The sequence below is a fragment of the Nomia melanderi genome, chromosome 14 (assembly GCF_051020985.1).
Source record: "Nomia melanderi isolate GNS246 chromosome 14, iyNomMela1, whole genome shotgun sequence".
Classification (NCBI taxonomy): Eukaryota; Metazoa; Arthropoda; class Insecta; order Hymenoptera; family Halictidae; genus Nomia; species Nomia melanderi.
Window position 1 is genome coordinate 5,689,930 of NC_135012.1, and position 17,085 is coordinate 5,707,014.

General features: G+C 48.6%; 1 protein-coding gene across 2 annotated transcripts in view; it reads right to left on the minus strand.

The window, feature by feature from the left end:
• Positions 1–5,273: 5,273 nt before the first annotated feature.
• Positions 5,274–17,085, minus strand: part of LOC116425695 (zinc finger protein rotund) — a 229,993-nt gene continuing 218,181 nt past the window's right edge. For both annotated transcript variants that reach the window (XM_076373514.1, XM_076373513.1), the window contains one exon: positions 5,274–11,369. In XM_076373514.1, the coding sequence (XP_076229629.1) occupies positions 10,218–11,369 (1,152 nt within the window). In that variant the 3' untranslated portion in view covers positions 5,274–10,217. The remainder of the gene's footprint in view (positions 11,370–17,085) is intronic.

Here is a 17,085-nt window from a genome sequence, read left to right on the forward strand (position 1 = left end):
TTTTTTGTAAGGACAAACGTAATAAAAACATGAATAATAAAAATCCAGTGGCGGCTCGCGTATAGGCACTGTGGCACTACAGCAGTCCCAATTTTTATTTGATATTAACGATAACATTTTTCCTTAATAATTTTGTAAGTAATTTTTTGTAATTTTTCATATTTTACGTATTTTCTCTTTTTTCATCGTCAAGTATTGTGGATGATTTGTCTATTCTAAAAACATTACCGTTATTTTGTTTTTAGCTATATACATACCGGGGTCTTTTGGAGGACCCCACTCAGCATTTTAAGGGTTAAGCTTAATGTCAGTGACCATCCCCCAGTTTATGAGAAAGATACAAATATTTTAACCTCTTGCCTTATAATATCCTCTTTCTAATGCCTTCCTTTGAATTCAAATTACTTAATTATTCTTCTGATATCAATTATTCTATTATATATCATATATATGTATAGAGTATGCCTACAATTTTTCACCTTTCCCAGTAAATTATTGACAAACTGTTGTACCAAGTACACTTGAGAAATATATCATGAGGCAAGTGGTTGAAACAAAAATAACTAAAAATTTTCTATAGCAGCATCCCCACTAATTGTATCTACGAGCCGCAACTGATAAAAGCTCTCTTTCAACGAAGAAAAATGATTACCATTTCTAACGTTTCCTAAATACTTACACGTATCTCAATAAAACTTATACGAACAAATCCAAGTTCAATTGAGAGAGAAGAACAAACTCATCGTTCCTCGAAAGTAAATCCTTCCCGCGAAAGTTGTAGCCGAAAAGTAACTAGAGCAGGTGTGACGAAAACACTTAGCGAGCCCAGAGTACCAAAGCAATCCCTCTGAACACTCAGACATCTAACCCCTTTGAACAAAACGCCTGCTAGTGCCTCTGTGCCAGATGGATTGCGATAGTTTCCCGGATCGCTGGTCAGAATTAGTAAGACGTAAGTTCTGTTATATTTGTTAAAAAGGACGAACAGTTAGTGTCGACGATGGGGCGGGACTTGTTTTACAAGGTCTGTGTCCTCGCTGGGCACGCGGGGAATCAAGAAGAAATGGTCGCGGGAAACTCTGAGAATCGATTATAAATACAACACGAGTTCCATTTTCTGATATTACCTGGAATCAGAGGCTCGAGGATCAAGAACGACGTCTCCGAGATCGTGTGTCCCCATCCCCGTAGCTTTAACTCCGCGAAGATCGTCGTTCTCTCTCCGCCTTCAGGACACTCCCTGGGACCGAGGTTCGAACAGGAAGCAACCCCGTCGAAACTTCTAATCGATTTCAGTCCCATCGAACTCTCTTCTCCCATCTTTTCGGCGACGGAAGCGCGCGCTCATCGTTTCCCTCCGCTTCCTGTCCGAATCTCGATCAACCAAGGGGCGCGAGCATCCCCTTCTCTAGATTTACTTCTCCTCGATTTTCTTTCGTTATCGCTTCTCCTATTTTCCTCCTCGCTTTCATCGTTCTCTTTTTTTTTTGTAATAGTTTGTACCGTGGTCGTGCTCGCATCGGAAAGAAAATGTTCTTTAGTTCTGTTCGCGATCGTTCCTCGCATCGGAAAGAAAATGTTCTTTTGTTCTGTTTGCGATCGTTCCTCCGCTCTCCAAACTCGGCGCGACCAGCGTTCCGCGCTCGCGGCTCTCAACGGACGCGCCGCGGAACGGTGATCGCCGTTTTCGTTGTATATCCGCGTTCAGGGTGCGCACACCGACGATTTAATTAGTGCGACTGGACGTTCTTTTCGCTCGAGACGCGGCTCTCCTTTGTCGGGAGAAAACCGCGATCCTCGAAACACGGTCGACGGACTATAGGTCGGGATAGGAAATTTCGTTGGGACACCGCTCGGACATTTTGAGCAACCAAAATGTTTCCCGGCCCGAGTATAGCGCGCCGCGAGAACCCGAGGCGTTCGTTCGTTCCTCTCGAACGCTGCTGTAAAACACCGCGAGCGTGTGTCGCGCGCGTCAATTGAATCAAGGTTCTTCTCACGAGCATCTTTATTTCATCGATCTGCCGACATTGAATTTTGAAAGTTATTGCTAAGTACATCTTGACAATGGTGCCTCCCGTTCCTCCTCGCACGTGTTCCGAGTTCAGTAATGTTAGAAAATACCGCGGAAGCAGGATGTTCTCGATGGTTTCAATGAACGCTACTGTAAAACGTTGATTGTACAAACGGATCGTCGTCCCGATGTCAAAGAGAATCCAGAAGATCGGTTTAGCTTACGTCGTGACCTTCCTCGTGCAGCTGAGACGGGAATCCTCGTTTTAATAGTGGCACCGATGGGAACGGTTCAGTCGCGTGTCGCTCGTCACAATGTTTTACAGTAGCACTCGTCGCGAATTGACAGACAGTTGTTTCATTATATTAAACGGTTCTCTCTCACTCGTCCTTCGTTCGTTCTCTCTTTCTCATTCTCACGTAACTCGTACAAGGGTTTTAGGAAACACGATGACATTCCTCGGCGTTCTTTCCGCTGTTTATTCACGGGGGCTCGGGCTAGGGACGATCAGTAGCGCGAATAAGTGGGACTTTCCTTCGTAAATTTTACAAGACGTAGCGTTTAATTACTTACTCTTCTAGTATATTACCTATGTGTACTCCGCGTGTCTCTGTAATCGTTCTCTTTGCGCGTGTGTCAATGTGTGTGTGTACATGTATCTGGGTGTACAGCTGAAAATCGCTTCGATCACGCGGTCGCGATCTCGGAGATCTCTTTCATCCTCTTCGAAAACGCTCATACTCGTACCGTTTCTCTCACCGTTTCTCTCGCACGCTATTTTCCTCGCTCTCTCTCTCTTTCTCTCTCTCTCTCTCGCGCTCTTATCAAACATTTAATTTATATATAATATATCTATATTATATATCTATATATATACTTTACAAACAGGAAACGATTAGACACTAGGGCTCCGCGTTCGGCCCGAAAAACGGCCGAGTATTCCTTTTTAGGTTGAGAATGGACCGGAACGAAGGATTTATTTTCTCGTCGTCTAGCTTGACTGCTGTTCCTCGATGAAAACGAATTTCTCTCTCTCTCTCTCTCTCTCTCTCTCTCTCTCTCTCTCTCTCTCTCTTTCTTTCTCTCTCTCTCTTTCTGTCTCTCTCTTTCGCCCTTCATCTTTTTCTTCGAAATCGAAAACGACTCAATCTTCAAAGGGATACTCGTGCGCGATTGCGTTTAAATGGCTTAAGGATGCACTTCTTTGTAAAATACAGTATTATCCCGCCTCTACGTAAGTATATCCGTTTAGAGATTTGTTCTTCATATTTCTTCGTCATTTCTTTCCTCGTTTTTGTTTTCTCTCGTATCTCATTCTCTCTGTCTCCCTTTCACTCCTTCTCGTTTTGTTACCGTAAATTTATACAATAAAATATCACAGTTCTGTTCGTACCACACAATATAATCAATATATTGTTTTTTTTTCTTTACGTTCCCTACACTCTCGTTTTCTCTTGTTTCTCTAACTCTCTCTCTCTCTCTCTCTCTCATTCTCAGTCTCTCCATCGTTCAGCGCTCGCTTATTTGCCTGTTTCCTGTCCACTCTCGCGCTCGTACACACGCACACACGTACACGTCCTCCTCTTCTTCTCTCTCGATCGACGATCGCGCGATGAACGATCCCGCGAGAATGATTTCGAGTCACGTTAACCCTGACCGATTATTATCAACCGAATTCGGACGCGATGACTTCGCTCCGTCGCGATCGCCGGATTTTCGATCTTATCACTGGGATGACACGCGTGCATATGTCACTCGAATAGAAACATTTATAGATTAATTATCATTCTCTCGCCTAGTAACGCGATTTATTTCGTTGAATTCAGAACCGTACCGTTTAGTGAAAAGCAAAATAATTCGACTGAACACATGCTCCGCTTATACGGCGACCCGATTCATTAACGAACACGAAGAAGTCATCGTCTCGTCCGAAGATCCGCGAGCAGACTGAAAAGAGAAATAAACATTTCCAGTTTAAAGGGACACATGGGACAGTAATAAAACCATTTCGACCTAGAAGCTGCACCGGGGTCTTACGGATTGATTTATGGACCCCTAACAGAAGCCATACTGTGCGAAGAAAAACTGTTCGAGCGGTGTCAGAGCGTCACCAATCCCGATCCTCGCAACAACGTAGACCTGTTTTGTCTTTCAGCAGACTATTCCACCGAATTCCTTGCTCGCCCCGATTTCGTTTCCACTGGAAATTGACCCGCACACAGTGTACAATGAGTCGTCACCGAAAACCGAGTCCCTCGACGGAACCCCGATCGACACGCGAGCAGTGAAAGGATCCATACGTCAACACCGCGAAACAAAAAACACGAACGCAATATTCGATCTACTTGGCACATCCACAAAAGAACCAAATTGCTGCATTTCTCATCGATCATCGGGAACCCGGTTTCCAAACAAGAGCAGCACGATTTTCGATATTAATCCCTAGCAACCGACACACTCTCGCACGATCAAAGGACAAACTGAAGCTGATCTTTTCACCCCTCGCCGTTCCCTTTTCCCGAAAGCATAATGGACGGCATATCTTTCCGCGAATGGTTGCTCGTGAACCAGAGTCGAACGAACGACCGAACACGAACATGTAGATACACTGACAAGTTGGCGGCGTTTCTACCGATGGCCACTCGCGGAACCGTTCACTCGATTTCATTACTATTGCAAATTAACTGAACGAGAGTCGCCATTGGTAATAAACGCGAGTTTCCCGTCAGCGTATCCACAGCTTAAGAACCGAGGAATACGGTCCACGGAGAAGAAAAGGGAAAGGACAGATTCCAGGGAAATTTCAGAAAACAACCACTCTCGCCGTTCGCATTCTCTCCCCCGAAACGGTGATCCGACGATCGCCCGTCTCGGACGATCGCCATCTCGTGCTATATTTATTCTCCGTCACCACATTAACAACGAACGAACGAACGATCGATCCGCCATCGACAAAAGTTAAAAAATATCCGTTACACACTTCCGACGCTCTTCGTTCGCAACGAAGACACCCTCGCGTTACGGAACTCTTATCCCTTTCTTCTCTTCGTGGATGCTCGCTGGAGGGGAAAGGAGGAATGAAACAGCAGAGGGACTCACCGGTGCTCGATCGCGATGGAGGAGAAGGTTGCTTGGTGTTAGCATCGAGGAGGGGGGGAAAAGGTTGGAGAACAGGAATCTTCTCTCGGGGTGGCGGGAAAAGAAAATCTTCGACGGGAACACGTTGCCCCGGCGTCTCCTCTTCGTCCAGGCTTCTGTATTCTTTGTAACGTGACAGTTTATTAAACGAAATCGTAATTATAATAATAATAATAATTAATAATAATAATAATAATAATATAATAATAATATAATAATAATATTAATAATAATATTAATAAAATAATAATAAAATAATCATCAATGAAACTAAAGGATAGACAGAAAAAGGATCACAATTAAAGCGCGGGGGTACCTGACACTGTAACCGCCCACACACGCACACCCCCCCGCCCCCGAAACAAAATCCTCGAAACTGGTCCCCGTCCTCCCCTCCCATCCCCCGATCGATTCCATTAAACGCCAGCGAGAAAATAAAAAAGAACGCGAAGAACGACGACGGTACCCCGTAAAAAACAAATTTTTCGTCGATCGCCTCTCCTCGCCGATATCGTGTTTGCGGCGCGAAACATTCGACGAACATACGACGCAACCCCTGCATGCTGTGAATTATTCCCGTTTCCTATTTCCGCGCGCGAGATCGGTTCGCGGGCGGCGCACGCACGCAGGCACGCACGCACGCGTCCCGTTCCCTCGGCCGCGCGTCGAGGAAAAAAACCGTGGAACCGGCGAAGGGAAACGGGACCGCGAACTTCGAGTTTCCGGTTCGACATCGGAGCCCTCTTCGCGGAGGAACGCACGCTCGATCGACCCCCTCTCTGCTCGTTCCCGTTCTCATTCTGTCTCTCGTGCTCCTCTCAGTCGCGCGCACTCTCACTCTCTCTCTCTCTCTCTCTCTCTCTCCCTCTCTACCGTTCGCACGTAGGTTCCTTCTATTTGTCTGTTAAAAAAATTCGTTTTCTCTCGTCGCACGCGTTCGTTCTCGTCATTCGTCCATCGTCTCTCCCTTAGTTAACGAACTAATAGTTTCTTTTAAACAACTTGAGCACAGGTGGAGGCGTCGTCGCGTCGCGTCCCGAGCGCTTCTTCCTTTTCGCATCCTTTCTTTGTTTGCTAACGATACTTGTATCATCGATTTGTTGTTATTGTTGCTACAGGTGAAGATTCGTGGGAAACGGGGAACGAGTTCGCGTGTTTAGAAGGGGGGTATAGGAGAACTGAAAGATACAAACTAAAGGAAATTCTTGCTGCCTGGCCTCGTCGGCGGCGCGGAGATCCTTCGGGAAGAATGGTGCCCCGGGACGGGACACGTGCGACGCCGTAACAAGAAATTATCTACAGTATACACGTGTTTTCTAAACTCCCTTCTCCCTCTCTCTCTCTCTCTCTCTCTCTCTCTCTCTCTCTCTCTCTCTCTCTCTCTCTCTCTCTGCCCCCTCGCCGCGGTGGCGCGATTCTTCTCCTCTGCGCTTGTCCGCACGCCACGAAAATCTTTTCTACGCTTCCGTCGTCCGGCGACGATCGACCCCGACGATCCTGCGCACGTTGATCGAGATTCCGCGAGGAAACGATTGAGATTGTATTGGATATGTGCGAAAGTGCTCGTCCATTGGGGCGGAGGGTTCTTGCAACCCTGATGCAAGAGGAAGTATAGTTTCAGTGAAACTAAATGTCTCGTCGCGGGACGGGGGTTAGCGCTTTGCAAGCACGTGGCTAATTATTATATATACTGTTTCATTAATATAATAATCGCAGTGGTTCTTTTCAAACTGAGAATTGCTGCACGGATTCATTGAAACGAGAGTTTTATTAATATAACACATTTCAGTGTTTTCATCGAATCGAGAACTTTCGCACATATTCAATGAAAGGGGAGAGAAACAGGAGGTGGAAGGAGGGGAATTATAAATCGATCATCGAAGTCGATCGAAGCGGTACGCGGCATCGGAACGTAAACGCGCTCCTACGAGAACGAGAAATTATCGTAATTAACTTTGGACAACGATTGCTTGCTTCTTATACTCTCTCACGCACTCTTGGTATCTCTCTTTTGTTCCCTCTTGCTCTCTCTCGCTCTCTCTCACTCTCTCTCTCTCATCCTCATTCATTCTTTCTCTCACGCTGCCTGTCTCTCTGGCATTCGTTCGTTTTCTCGTTAGACAAGGTACTTAGAATATCTTCAGTAGAGTCTCTATCCTTCCTCTCGTATTTTTAGCTTACGCACCTACCGAATATCGATCAATTAATTAATCAATCAATCAATTAATAATAATATATAATATTTATTTATTCATTTATTTATATATTTATATATTTATATATATTTATATATATAATAGCTATGTACAAGGAGGTTCTCCGTACCATACTATCTCTTTCTCTCCGCTCTCTGTGCGCCTGTGCTTTCACGTTATTCGCCTTTCACAACCCTTCCCCCCCTCTCCCCCTCCTCTCTCTCTCTCTTACACTCTCTTCCCTCTAACCCTCTCACGGTCCTCTTTAATTCTCTATTATCTTCGTTACTTTCGCATTTACTATTTTGTTCGTGGCACTGTCGTCGTCCTACCCTAAATCTTTCTCTCGTTCACTCTTCCCCTTGTTCTCCCTCTCGTTCAACCTAACACCACGCATACATCCCTCTCTGTCTCTCAACCTGTTCTTGGACATTCACACGATTTGTGCCCTCATGTAATGTGTGTGTACGCGTGTAACTCCTATTTAAAAGGTGCGTGCGATGCTCATTTTCCCGTTACTCTTTTTCTCTCTGTTCCGCTCTTTCTCTTCCTCTCACTCGCACCGTACCCCTCTCTCTCTCTCTTTCCCTCTCTCTTTCTCTCGCAGACACACACACACACACGCACACGTACACGTTCTCTCATGCTCTTCGTTAATTATCCCGTTGCGAGCGAAACGTCCACTCGACCCAGAAAGGTGTGCCCACCCCCTTCCGCCTTCGAGGGGGCGAGCCACCCCTTGGAAAATAGGTGTACTTCACGGCACGATTTCTCCTGGCTTTTGCTATTCCCTCTTACGAGCAGTGCTCCTGGGAGGCAGGAACGTGAAAAGAACGGAATTAACGCCGGCCCCATCGACTCCTCTCGTTCCGATTTCTTTCTTTTTCCCTCCACTCTTCCTCCCTCCCTCTCTTTCTCTCTCTCTCTCATTCTCTCTCTCTTTCTCTCGCTCTCTCTTTTTTTCGTACACTCGACGGAGGACTGTCCGTCTCCGGAATACAGTTGAAACGAAAAGAAGAAAAAAGGGGAATATCGGATATTCTCTGGACGAGCACGCTTACATTCTCCAGCGGAAATGTAACACCGTATCGGATGCGATATTGTCGCGAGTGGCAATCGAACGAAACGAAAATGATTAAACGGATAAGATTGCTAACAAACGCGGGGGGTTTCGTTCCTTTCGCGAAGAAACACGTCTACGGCCAGCGTTTCCGGCGTCTACACGGGCGAGCCGTGTAAATCGGGGTAAGAATTACTCGAATCAGTTTCAAGGCTCGACCGCGCGATAACCTTGCACGGGTACTTTTGGCATCGGGACTAGCAGCGAATCCGATAAGAAAATTTGAGAAATTCATTACGAGGTAATGTGGCTACCTCGGGCTGGGGTGAAGCGCGTTCGCTTCGTTCCTGTGTTTCGATAACAGATAACGCAGCGACGAACGCGCGGAGGATGGCTCCGAGCCTTAAAAGAACATGCTAGCGATCTCGATCAAAATTTCGACCCATGGAAAGCTCGTTCCGTGTACGCCTAGCAATCGCGATTAAACAATAAAAGATCGCCGACAAGCGAATGCGTTCTACGATCATCGATGGGACCGGCGGTGAGCGTCGAACGGAGAAATCTAAAGAAAAGTCACTGGACCGCGGCAGGAGGCTCGACAATTAACCTAAGGAGATCGTCGGGGGAGGTTGGATGGGTGGCCAGAGGATGTAGAAACGAAGAAAGTCTCGGAACACGACGGGACTCGGGGGTGCGGGACCACTGTACCTCGAAAGTAGTTTAGGGGACGCGGTTGAGAGAGCTAGCGGCGGCTGACGGCCAGGACTACGATCATCCTGGACGGTCTCCGGGGTGGCCATTCGCCGCGGGACTTCGTTTCGAAGATTAACCGGGAAACGTGGTTACCCGGTAATCATTCCCGGGCTACTTTCTAACTAACTTCGAGCGTGAAAGTTAATCAGCGGGCCAGCCGAGCAGCGAGCGGTTCGTTAAACCGAGACTGACCGAAGCTGGCGATCGCCGATCGATCCTGGGAAGAGCCGATTCCGAGCCGCGGATCGATACCGAAGCCGCGAGAGAGGCCTTTCTAATATTCGCTCTTCATGCATGGATGCCCGGTAGCATTAAAACGATTAAAAGTCGCCCGATCTGCATTCGACTCCGGATCGATCCGCCGGAGAGAGAGATTGCTCGTTCCCGATGAGAAACGATCCTCCCTCCTCCTCCACCCCGGCCGTTCCCCTCAAGTAAACGATCGATCGATCCTCGGATTCGAGAGAGTCTCCGGGCAGTGCGCCCGGCGATTCACTTTCACGCGGCAAGAAAGAAAGCAGTCTAAAACGTAAAAGAAAAACGGTTCTCTTGTACGGGAAGAAAGATTCTTCCGTTGGCGAGCGCGCTCGCGCGCGTCGAGCAGCGTCTGTACGCGAGCAAAAACGGAACAAAAGAAAAGAAAAGAATTGGCAGCGAACGATCCGCGTTCGAGTGTCCCCCGAAAGCGAGCAGGATGGTCCCGTACCAGCGAACAGTCACCCGATGCCGCGCTGGCGCGAACAGGAACGATCAAGCAGGCAGCGTGGCACGCGCCGAGATAGGATTTATAGAATCTAGATCGTAGAATCCGAGAAGAGCCGGCGGGACCAAGGACAATGGAGTTAAAGGTTGCTGGGGGGAGAGAGACGCCAGGAATCTTCGGGTTCGACTGATCGGCCGTTCCTCTGGGACACGAGGAACGCGAAACGGAGGATCCGGTCGAATCCTCGGACCCTATGGTCGACTTATGGGACCGGGGAACCGGGAGGGCGGGTCGAATCGAAGAAGAAATCGAGGAGAAATAGCGGTTGCTCCTAATCTCCAAGACCAGCCGGAGTTACTGTTTCTCCTTGAGTCCGCCGAGAAGAGCGTGGCTTTCCATCGACGCACTGAGGTTGCTCAGGTTGCTAAGATTGCCTAGGTTGCCCAGGTTGCCGAGGTTCCCGAGGTTCGGCTGGTGCGCGTAGTTTCTGATCTGGTGGAGGCTGATCAGCTGGTTCGGGAACGACGTCGCGTTCTGGTTGCTGGTGGTGCCGGACGTGACGCCCGACGACGAGGAGGCCGGTGAGGATTTCTGCGTCGTGTTGAACGCTTCGTATAGGTACGGCCTGGAGGCCGGGTGATGGCTGCCGGGATAGTGGAGATGGTGGTTCAGCGCGTTCAATGGGTGCTGCATGGTGGAGATCGAGTTGATCGAGATCGAGGAGATCGGCGTGAACGCCGAGCTGCTGTTCGGATGATGGTTCGCGCCTGGCTGAGGCGTTTGTTGCCTGGAATCGTTCTCGATGGAATCGGCGCGGTGCCCGTGCCCGGGCAACAGCATCTCCGGGTTCTGGTTCTGATGGTAGTCGGTGTGATGGTGAGGCAGTCGTTCATGGAGGTCGCTGATCACCGAGTCGGGGCTGACCTTCGGCCAGTAGTGGTCCTGGTGATGGGCGGCCATCGCGTGGATCGACGGCCTGAGCCCTGTCCCGATGATCGGCGGTCTCTTGTCGGTCCTCTCCGCGTGCTTCTGCATGTGCTTCGCCAGATAGGTCTCCTGGGTGTAGCTCTTGCCGCAGTACTGGCAGATGTGCGTCTTCAGGTGCTTCGATTCCTTGTGCTTCGGTATGTGCTCGAGCAGACTGGGCTCGTCGGAGAAGCACTTGTAGCAGGAGTTACACTTGTACGGCTTGTCGGTCTGGTGGCACCGGGAGTGGCTCTGTAGGTTGCTCAGCTGGCTGAACGCCTTCGTGCAGCCTGGATGCCGGCACTTGTACGGTTTGTCGCCGGTGTGCGTGCGGATGTGCTGCTGTAGGTGGCTCAGTTGGGTGAACTTCCGCTGGCAAATCTCGCAGCGGTACGGCTTGATGCCCAGGTGGATCCTGGTGTGCTGCGACAGGTACGAGGAGTTCGCGAACGCCTTCGAGCACTGGGTGCACTTGTACGGCTTCGCCTCGCGCATGTGGATCTGCGTGTGGAGCTGCAGGTCCGCCTTGCTACCGAAGATCTGCAACAGACGGAAAGATGGACCGGTTAGTTTCACGGTTTCGATCATCGTTCTTACACCTATAGTCTTCTGTAGCTTAGACATTATACTTTAGAGTTTATAGAAACATTCAAAGAATAACCACTGATTCGTAGCTCTAGAGTTAAACAACCACGAGTCGAGAACATCCAGATTTAAAGGAATAATACGCGAAAGCCATGTTATATCAAACGATATTCCCGAGTTCGCGATCCAGGCTCGCGTCCATTCAAAACCGTCGACAGACAGTTCCGACTGATCTCAATTCCGTTATAATCCTTAAAACCCGGCAGCAGACCGTTCAAAAGATCCGCTGCCGCGAGATTGGCCGGGCCAGCGATTCGGCGGTCCGATTCGCGCACCGGAACAGCCGAATAACGAGCGGATCGACAGGTGAAGGGGTTCCATCGCTTCGGTTCTCCTTCCATCCGCCGCTTCCTTCCTCCTGCCCCCGGACGTTGCGCGCGTGTGCGTGTGTCGGCGTATTAGCCGTGTGCCGCGGTATATTTATAAATAAATAAAATGTAAACGAGGATTGGCAGTAGCCGTAGCGCGTACGTGTAGAGGCGGGGAGAGGATGACCTTGTCTATCATGGCCTAGCCTCCAGGCATACCTGACTGACTGGCTTCAGCTACCGCATAGAGATCTCCCTCTCTCCCTCCCTCTCTCCCTCTCTCCTCGTTCCTCTCTTAATTCCCCCGCCAGACTCTTTTTATTTCATCCTTCCTCCGCGTCTCGCGTTCTCCTCGCTCCTTTTTCGCTCTCCACTCGGAACCCGTGCATGTGTGCACGCTTGTGAGTGTGTCTCTCGGCTCTCTTTGTACGGTAGTCCGTTCTTTCTCGGTCTAGGCAGCCTTAAATGCCTCGTCTTTTTTTTCCTCCACCGCGAACAGGGAAGAAGAGACTCTTCACCGTCGTCGTCGTCGTCGTCGTCGTCGACGACGCTTCCCTTCCCCCGATCTAAACGCTGCGTTGCATCGATACCGACGCGGCCCGCGTTCTAATTTGTCCTAAGCCGATTGATACACCTCGAGGAAACGTATTCCGCGCGCACGCCACTTCCGGCCGATTCCACGAAACCGAGCGTCAGCGGCGCTCCGGCGAGGATCACGCTCGCTGAGTGACTTTTACACACCGGGGACCGGTTCCCGGCGCTGTGTCCTTTCCAAACTGAATCCTCTCCGTTAAACCCTCCTCTCCCCCGTCGCTCCGCTGGCAACCGCCTCCCGTTGATAATTCCCAATTTCGGTTTAATTGCGCCGACCCCATCCGGCCCAGGATTTCGCCGGATTCCGTAATTTCGAGCGATTCGGATCCGCTGCGCGATCCTTCCGCGCGATAAAGTCGTCTTCTGCACGGAGCGGAGCGGAGAGCGAGGGGAACGCAGAGGCGGCGACAAGTAATTCACGGGAGTCACCGGAGAATTGAGCTATTCAATCGCCGAGGTGGTTACGTTCTCGAAATCTAGACAAACTTGACGATGTCACTTTTCGAAGGACTCGTGAAGCGTTTTGAAAAGTTGCGTTTGGAAACGGTTGAAGAACGAATTAATTCAGCAACCGAATTTGAAAAATTTGAATGAATGAACTAGACGTTCTAGGAATTAAAGAGAACATTCGAAGAACGAATTGACTAGTTCAGCAATCGAATTTGAAACATTCGAATAAACGAATTAGACGTTTTAACAATCGAAGAAAACATTCGAAGAATCAATTAATTTACCGACACGAGAATTTCGAGCGTTTTGTTATAGTAGAATTTATTCCTTTATAACGGAGGAAAATAGTATTAGAAATGATTATTTAGTATTTATTTTAGTATTACGGTACTCGTGTCACACTATTATCTAGCTTCTGATATCACTAAATATTTCGAATGAATCAATTTTCTTATTATAATTGTTTTCAAGCAGTTTGGAAGCTCCGGTCATCGGTGACCACCGTGGCAGTCAACGTATTAATTAGATATTTTCGGAAATTCGACAAGATTCTGAGAGTAGAGTCGATCGATTTCATCCGCGAACGGTCAAGCTTCGTTTCAAATCGCATTGTCACAGTTTTCCTCGAGATTTCATCGTTCTAATCGATGTCCGGGTAAAGGACGAAGGTGTAGCGCCGGGGGAACGCGACGGAAGTAGTCAGGAGACAGTGCTGGACACGCGAGCAGCGACGCAAGGCGGTCGGTTTCCTGTCAGGCTCGCGGATCGCTCGAGATTGTTACGTAAAACGACGGATTCCTTTCTCGGATCGACGGATCGGTCCGTGCCACGCCCCAGGATCGCGGCAACGATCCACGGCCTTCGAAGGATAACGCTTTTACGCGGATGTCGATGATCCGATTCGCCGGTGCCCGGCGTCTGCAGGTCGGGCCGACTGCTGTTACACTTCTAAGAGGTCTTCCTGCTTCGGCCCGTTCGACAGAAGGGATTTCCTTTCATTACATCTTCTTAACCCGCTAAGAGCCTTAACCCGGTCACTTCGTAAACACGTGGGCGCGACGAACGGTGAATGAAAAAGGATTCGATTCACGTCGGCTCTAAATATGGGAGACGATTCGAACCGATGCAGAACCCACAAAACAAGATTAAAGATTTTCCAACAAGCAATCGCAACAAATTCCATTCGAACCTTTATAAGCGAAACGTGTCACATTCGATTAACTTTGACTATCACTGTCACTGATGACCGGAGCTTTCAAATTACAAGATAATTGATTTGGAAGATAATTGATATTAAATAGAAATTTTCCGTAACGTAAATAACTAGATAACAGGGTAGTATAAGAATTTTTATATCAAAGAATTAGTGTCACATTCGATTAACTTTGACTGCCACTGTCGCTGATGACCGGAGCTTTCAAATTATAAGATAATAATTGATTTGGAAGATAATTGATTTTAAATAGAAATTTTCCGTAACGTAAATAACTAAATAACATAACATAACAATAATTGCTTTGTGTCTTTACTACAGAAAGGATAAGTGCTGCATAGAACGCTGATGTTTCTCGTGGCGGTGAACGTGTCAAGATACAAGAAAAACTCGAGTTTTTGAAGTTCGAGAAACTGGTTATAATTTCGACGAATCCTATTTTTGACGAGCCCTGGAAGCTGGATAGCAGAGTCGTCTCCGAAGGAAACTTGATTACGAATTAGGTCGAAGTTGTACCGAGACTCTCGAAGCTCGTCGAGACGAAACTCGAGCGGATTACTATACCGCGAACGGGACACCGCGTCTCGGCGACGTTCCGCAATTTCGTGCACGGGCCCCGGAGGAAAAGAGAGACTACGCTCCGGCAGGCGGAACTATGCGGCCGCGATTCAAACCGTTACAAATTTACAACCGTTATAGCAATAATTTAGTCAAAGCCAGACTCCCGTCCACAGTGTTGGGCCGCGTCGACAAATTAATTTCTCGCCGGGCGAAATATCGTTCTGGACTGGATCGGTTTCACGGATGATCGATGACGGGAGCAACGGACCGTTATGGGCTCGCTGCTCGCTGGTTCTCTCGTTCGCTACACCGGAAACCAGAAATTTCGACTCGGAGAGCAGCGCCGAGGGTTTTAGATCGGCCGCGCCGAAGGCGAGCCGGATACTCGATCGAGAAATTGTCCACGGAGGCGATCGGCGACGAGTGAAACGAACAGAGCGGAACGAATCAACGCGCGAGATCTGCTCGAGCGTACCTACGTATCCGCGACATATTGTGCGGTTGCGCGGAAACGTCGCGGTAGGAAAGGCCGCGGCGCGCGGCCGTTTCGAACGGAAACGAGCTCGTTGTTCCGCGCGACGATCTTGAGGTATACGTCTGTCTTCCTTTTCTTTTGTAATTGGCGTGTGTAGCTTTTCGGAGAAACTTGGGTATAGGAAAGTGGAAACGTATGTTCTAGAGTGTAGTTTTAGAATATTAATCATTTGCTGGATGATTGGTTTTCTGCTTGATTTAATGCTGTTCAGTGTCTAATTGTCTATCGGTTCATAATTTCAATCTCAAGAAGTTAATTCACCTGTTTCTAGTAAACAGTTTATTCTAATAAATAAGCTTTCAAAAAATAAAAGATAGGAAATTGGAAATGTAAGTTCTGGAATGTAGTATTAGAATATTAATTGTTTGCTGGATGATTGGTCTTCTGCTTAATTTAGTGTTGTTCAGTGCCTAAGTGTCTATCGGTCCATAATTTCAATCTCAACAAGGTAATTTACTTGTTTCTAGTAAACAGTTTATTCTAATAAATAAGCTTCCAAAAAATTCATTTACACATCTCTATTTTCATCGATTCGTCATTTAGAAATAAAACACAATCGCCGAATGCTTAAATTCAGAATTAATAAACCACAGTCCCGTTCCTCGAGCTAAGCCGAACCACTACCGCCTCTAGCCGCGTCTCAGCGGACTTTCCACAAAGGCCGGCAAAAAGATCGAAAAGATCGGCGGATCCTCGAATAAAAGAGCGAGGCGCGTCGAAAAATCGGACAGCCGGTACGACGGGTAACCTTAAACGCGTGTCCCGTTAGCGGATTTCGCGATTCCGCGAAGACACGTTCGTTAATTCCCGCGGCGATCGGTCGAGGTCGAGTTGCCTATCGATCGCGGGATCCTTTTACTCGATGATTTATTCGGCGATCGCCTGTTCGCGCGTCTTCAACAGCTGACTCGAAGCGAGCCTAGTCCGCCGCGTCCTTTAACGGTCCGGGGCCATCGGAGTATTTTTTATTTCCTCCTTTCGAAACGCGTCCTTGCCGGTGTCAAGTTCGCACTCGGGGCCCCGCGTAACGCGATCGTTCGTTCTCCACTGCCCCCACCTGTCCCCTTTATCACGCGCCTCTCTCTTTCGGGGCCTGAACGTGCGAGCATTGCGATTAACCGGAGAGGATTAACGAATCGAGCAGGAAATTCGGAGCGCGATCGAGAGGAACGGGGATTCTCCCTTCACTTCCGGGCTCGCTTCCGTTTTCTCGCCGTTAATCGAAGAGTTTCGATTATTTCCCGCCGCGGATGGAAGCTTCCGAAATTCCTCGGAGATCGAGGAGAACGGGTCCCGATCAGAAATAGCTCGATGATTTCAGACTCTAAAAGCTGACGGAAATCTCGCATACGCCGGCGAATAATCGTGCTTCATTAGTCAGGTGTTGTTTGTCTTTTTTTCTCTTCTCCCTGCGCGCGTTTACAGCGTCAAGCCGGCGAGGTTTCGGTTAACGGCGACGCAATCTCGCTTAATTTCTTATTCCCCATCGCCGTGGCCGCGGGATTAACTGCTCATTGTTCGCGCAAGAAGTACAAATAATAGTAATAACAACGATAATGGCCGGTTGCATCGCGCGGCCGCTTGTTAGAACAGGGCCAGCAACATCGGCCCCATGAAAAATACCGTTCGCGGACTCGTAAATTCGTGCGGAGATAAGGGGACCGTAAACTAGCCAATTAACGCCGCTTCCCCGCCGACCGATAGAACTTTACTGCCGATCTAATTTCGCCCCGACCCGCGGGGCCCTTTCGCGTCCCTTCTCCTCTTCTCGGACTCTCGGCTCTTTTCGGATCTTCGCTCGGCGCGGCGGCCTCGTTGCGCGACGGCTTTACGAAAACCGTCCACGGTTAATGCCACGCGCAATTACACGGTTATCGAAAACCGTCGCTCGCCGGCGCAACGCTTGCGACAGCAATCGGGTTTATTTCGTTAATAAAATTTTATTACCCT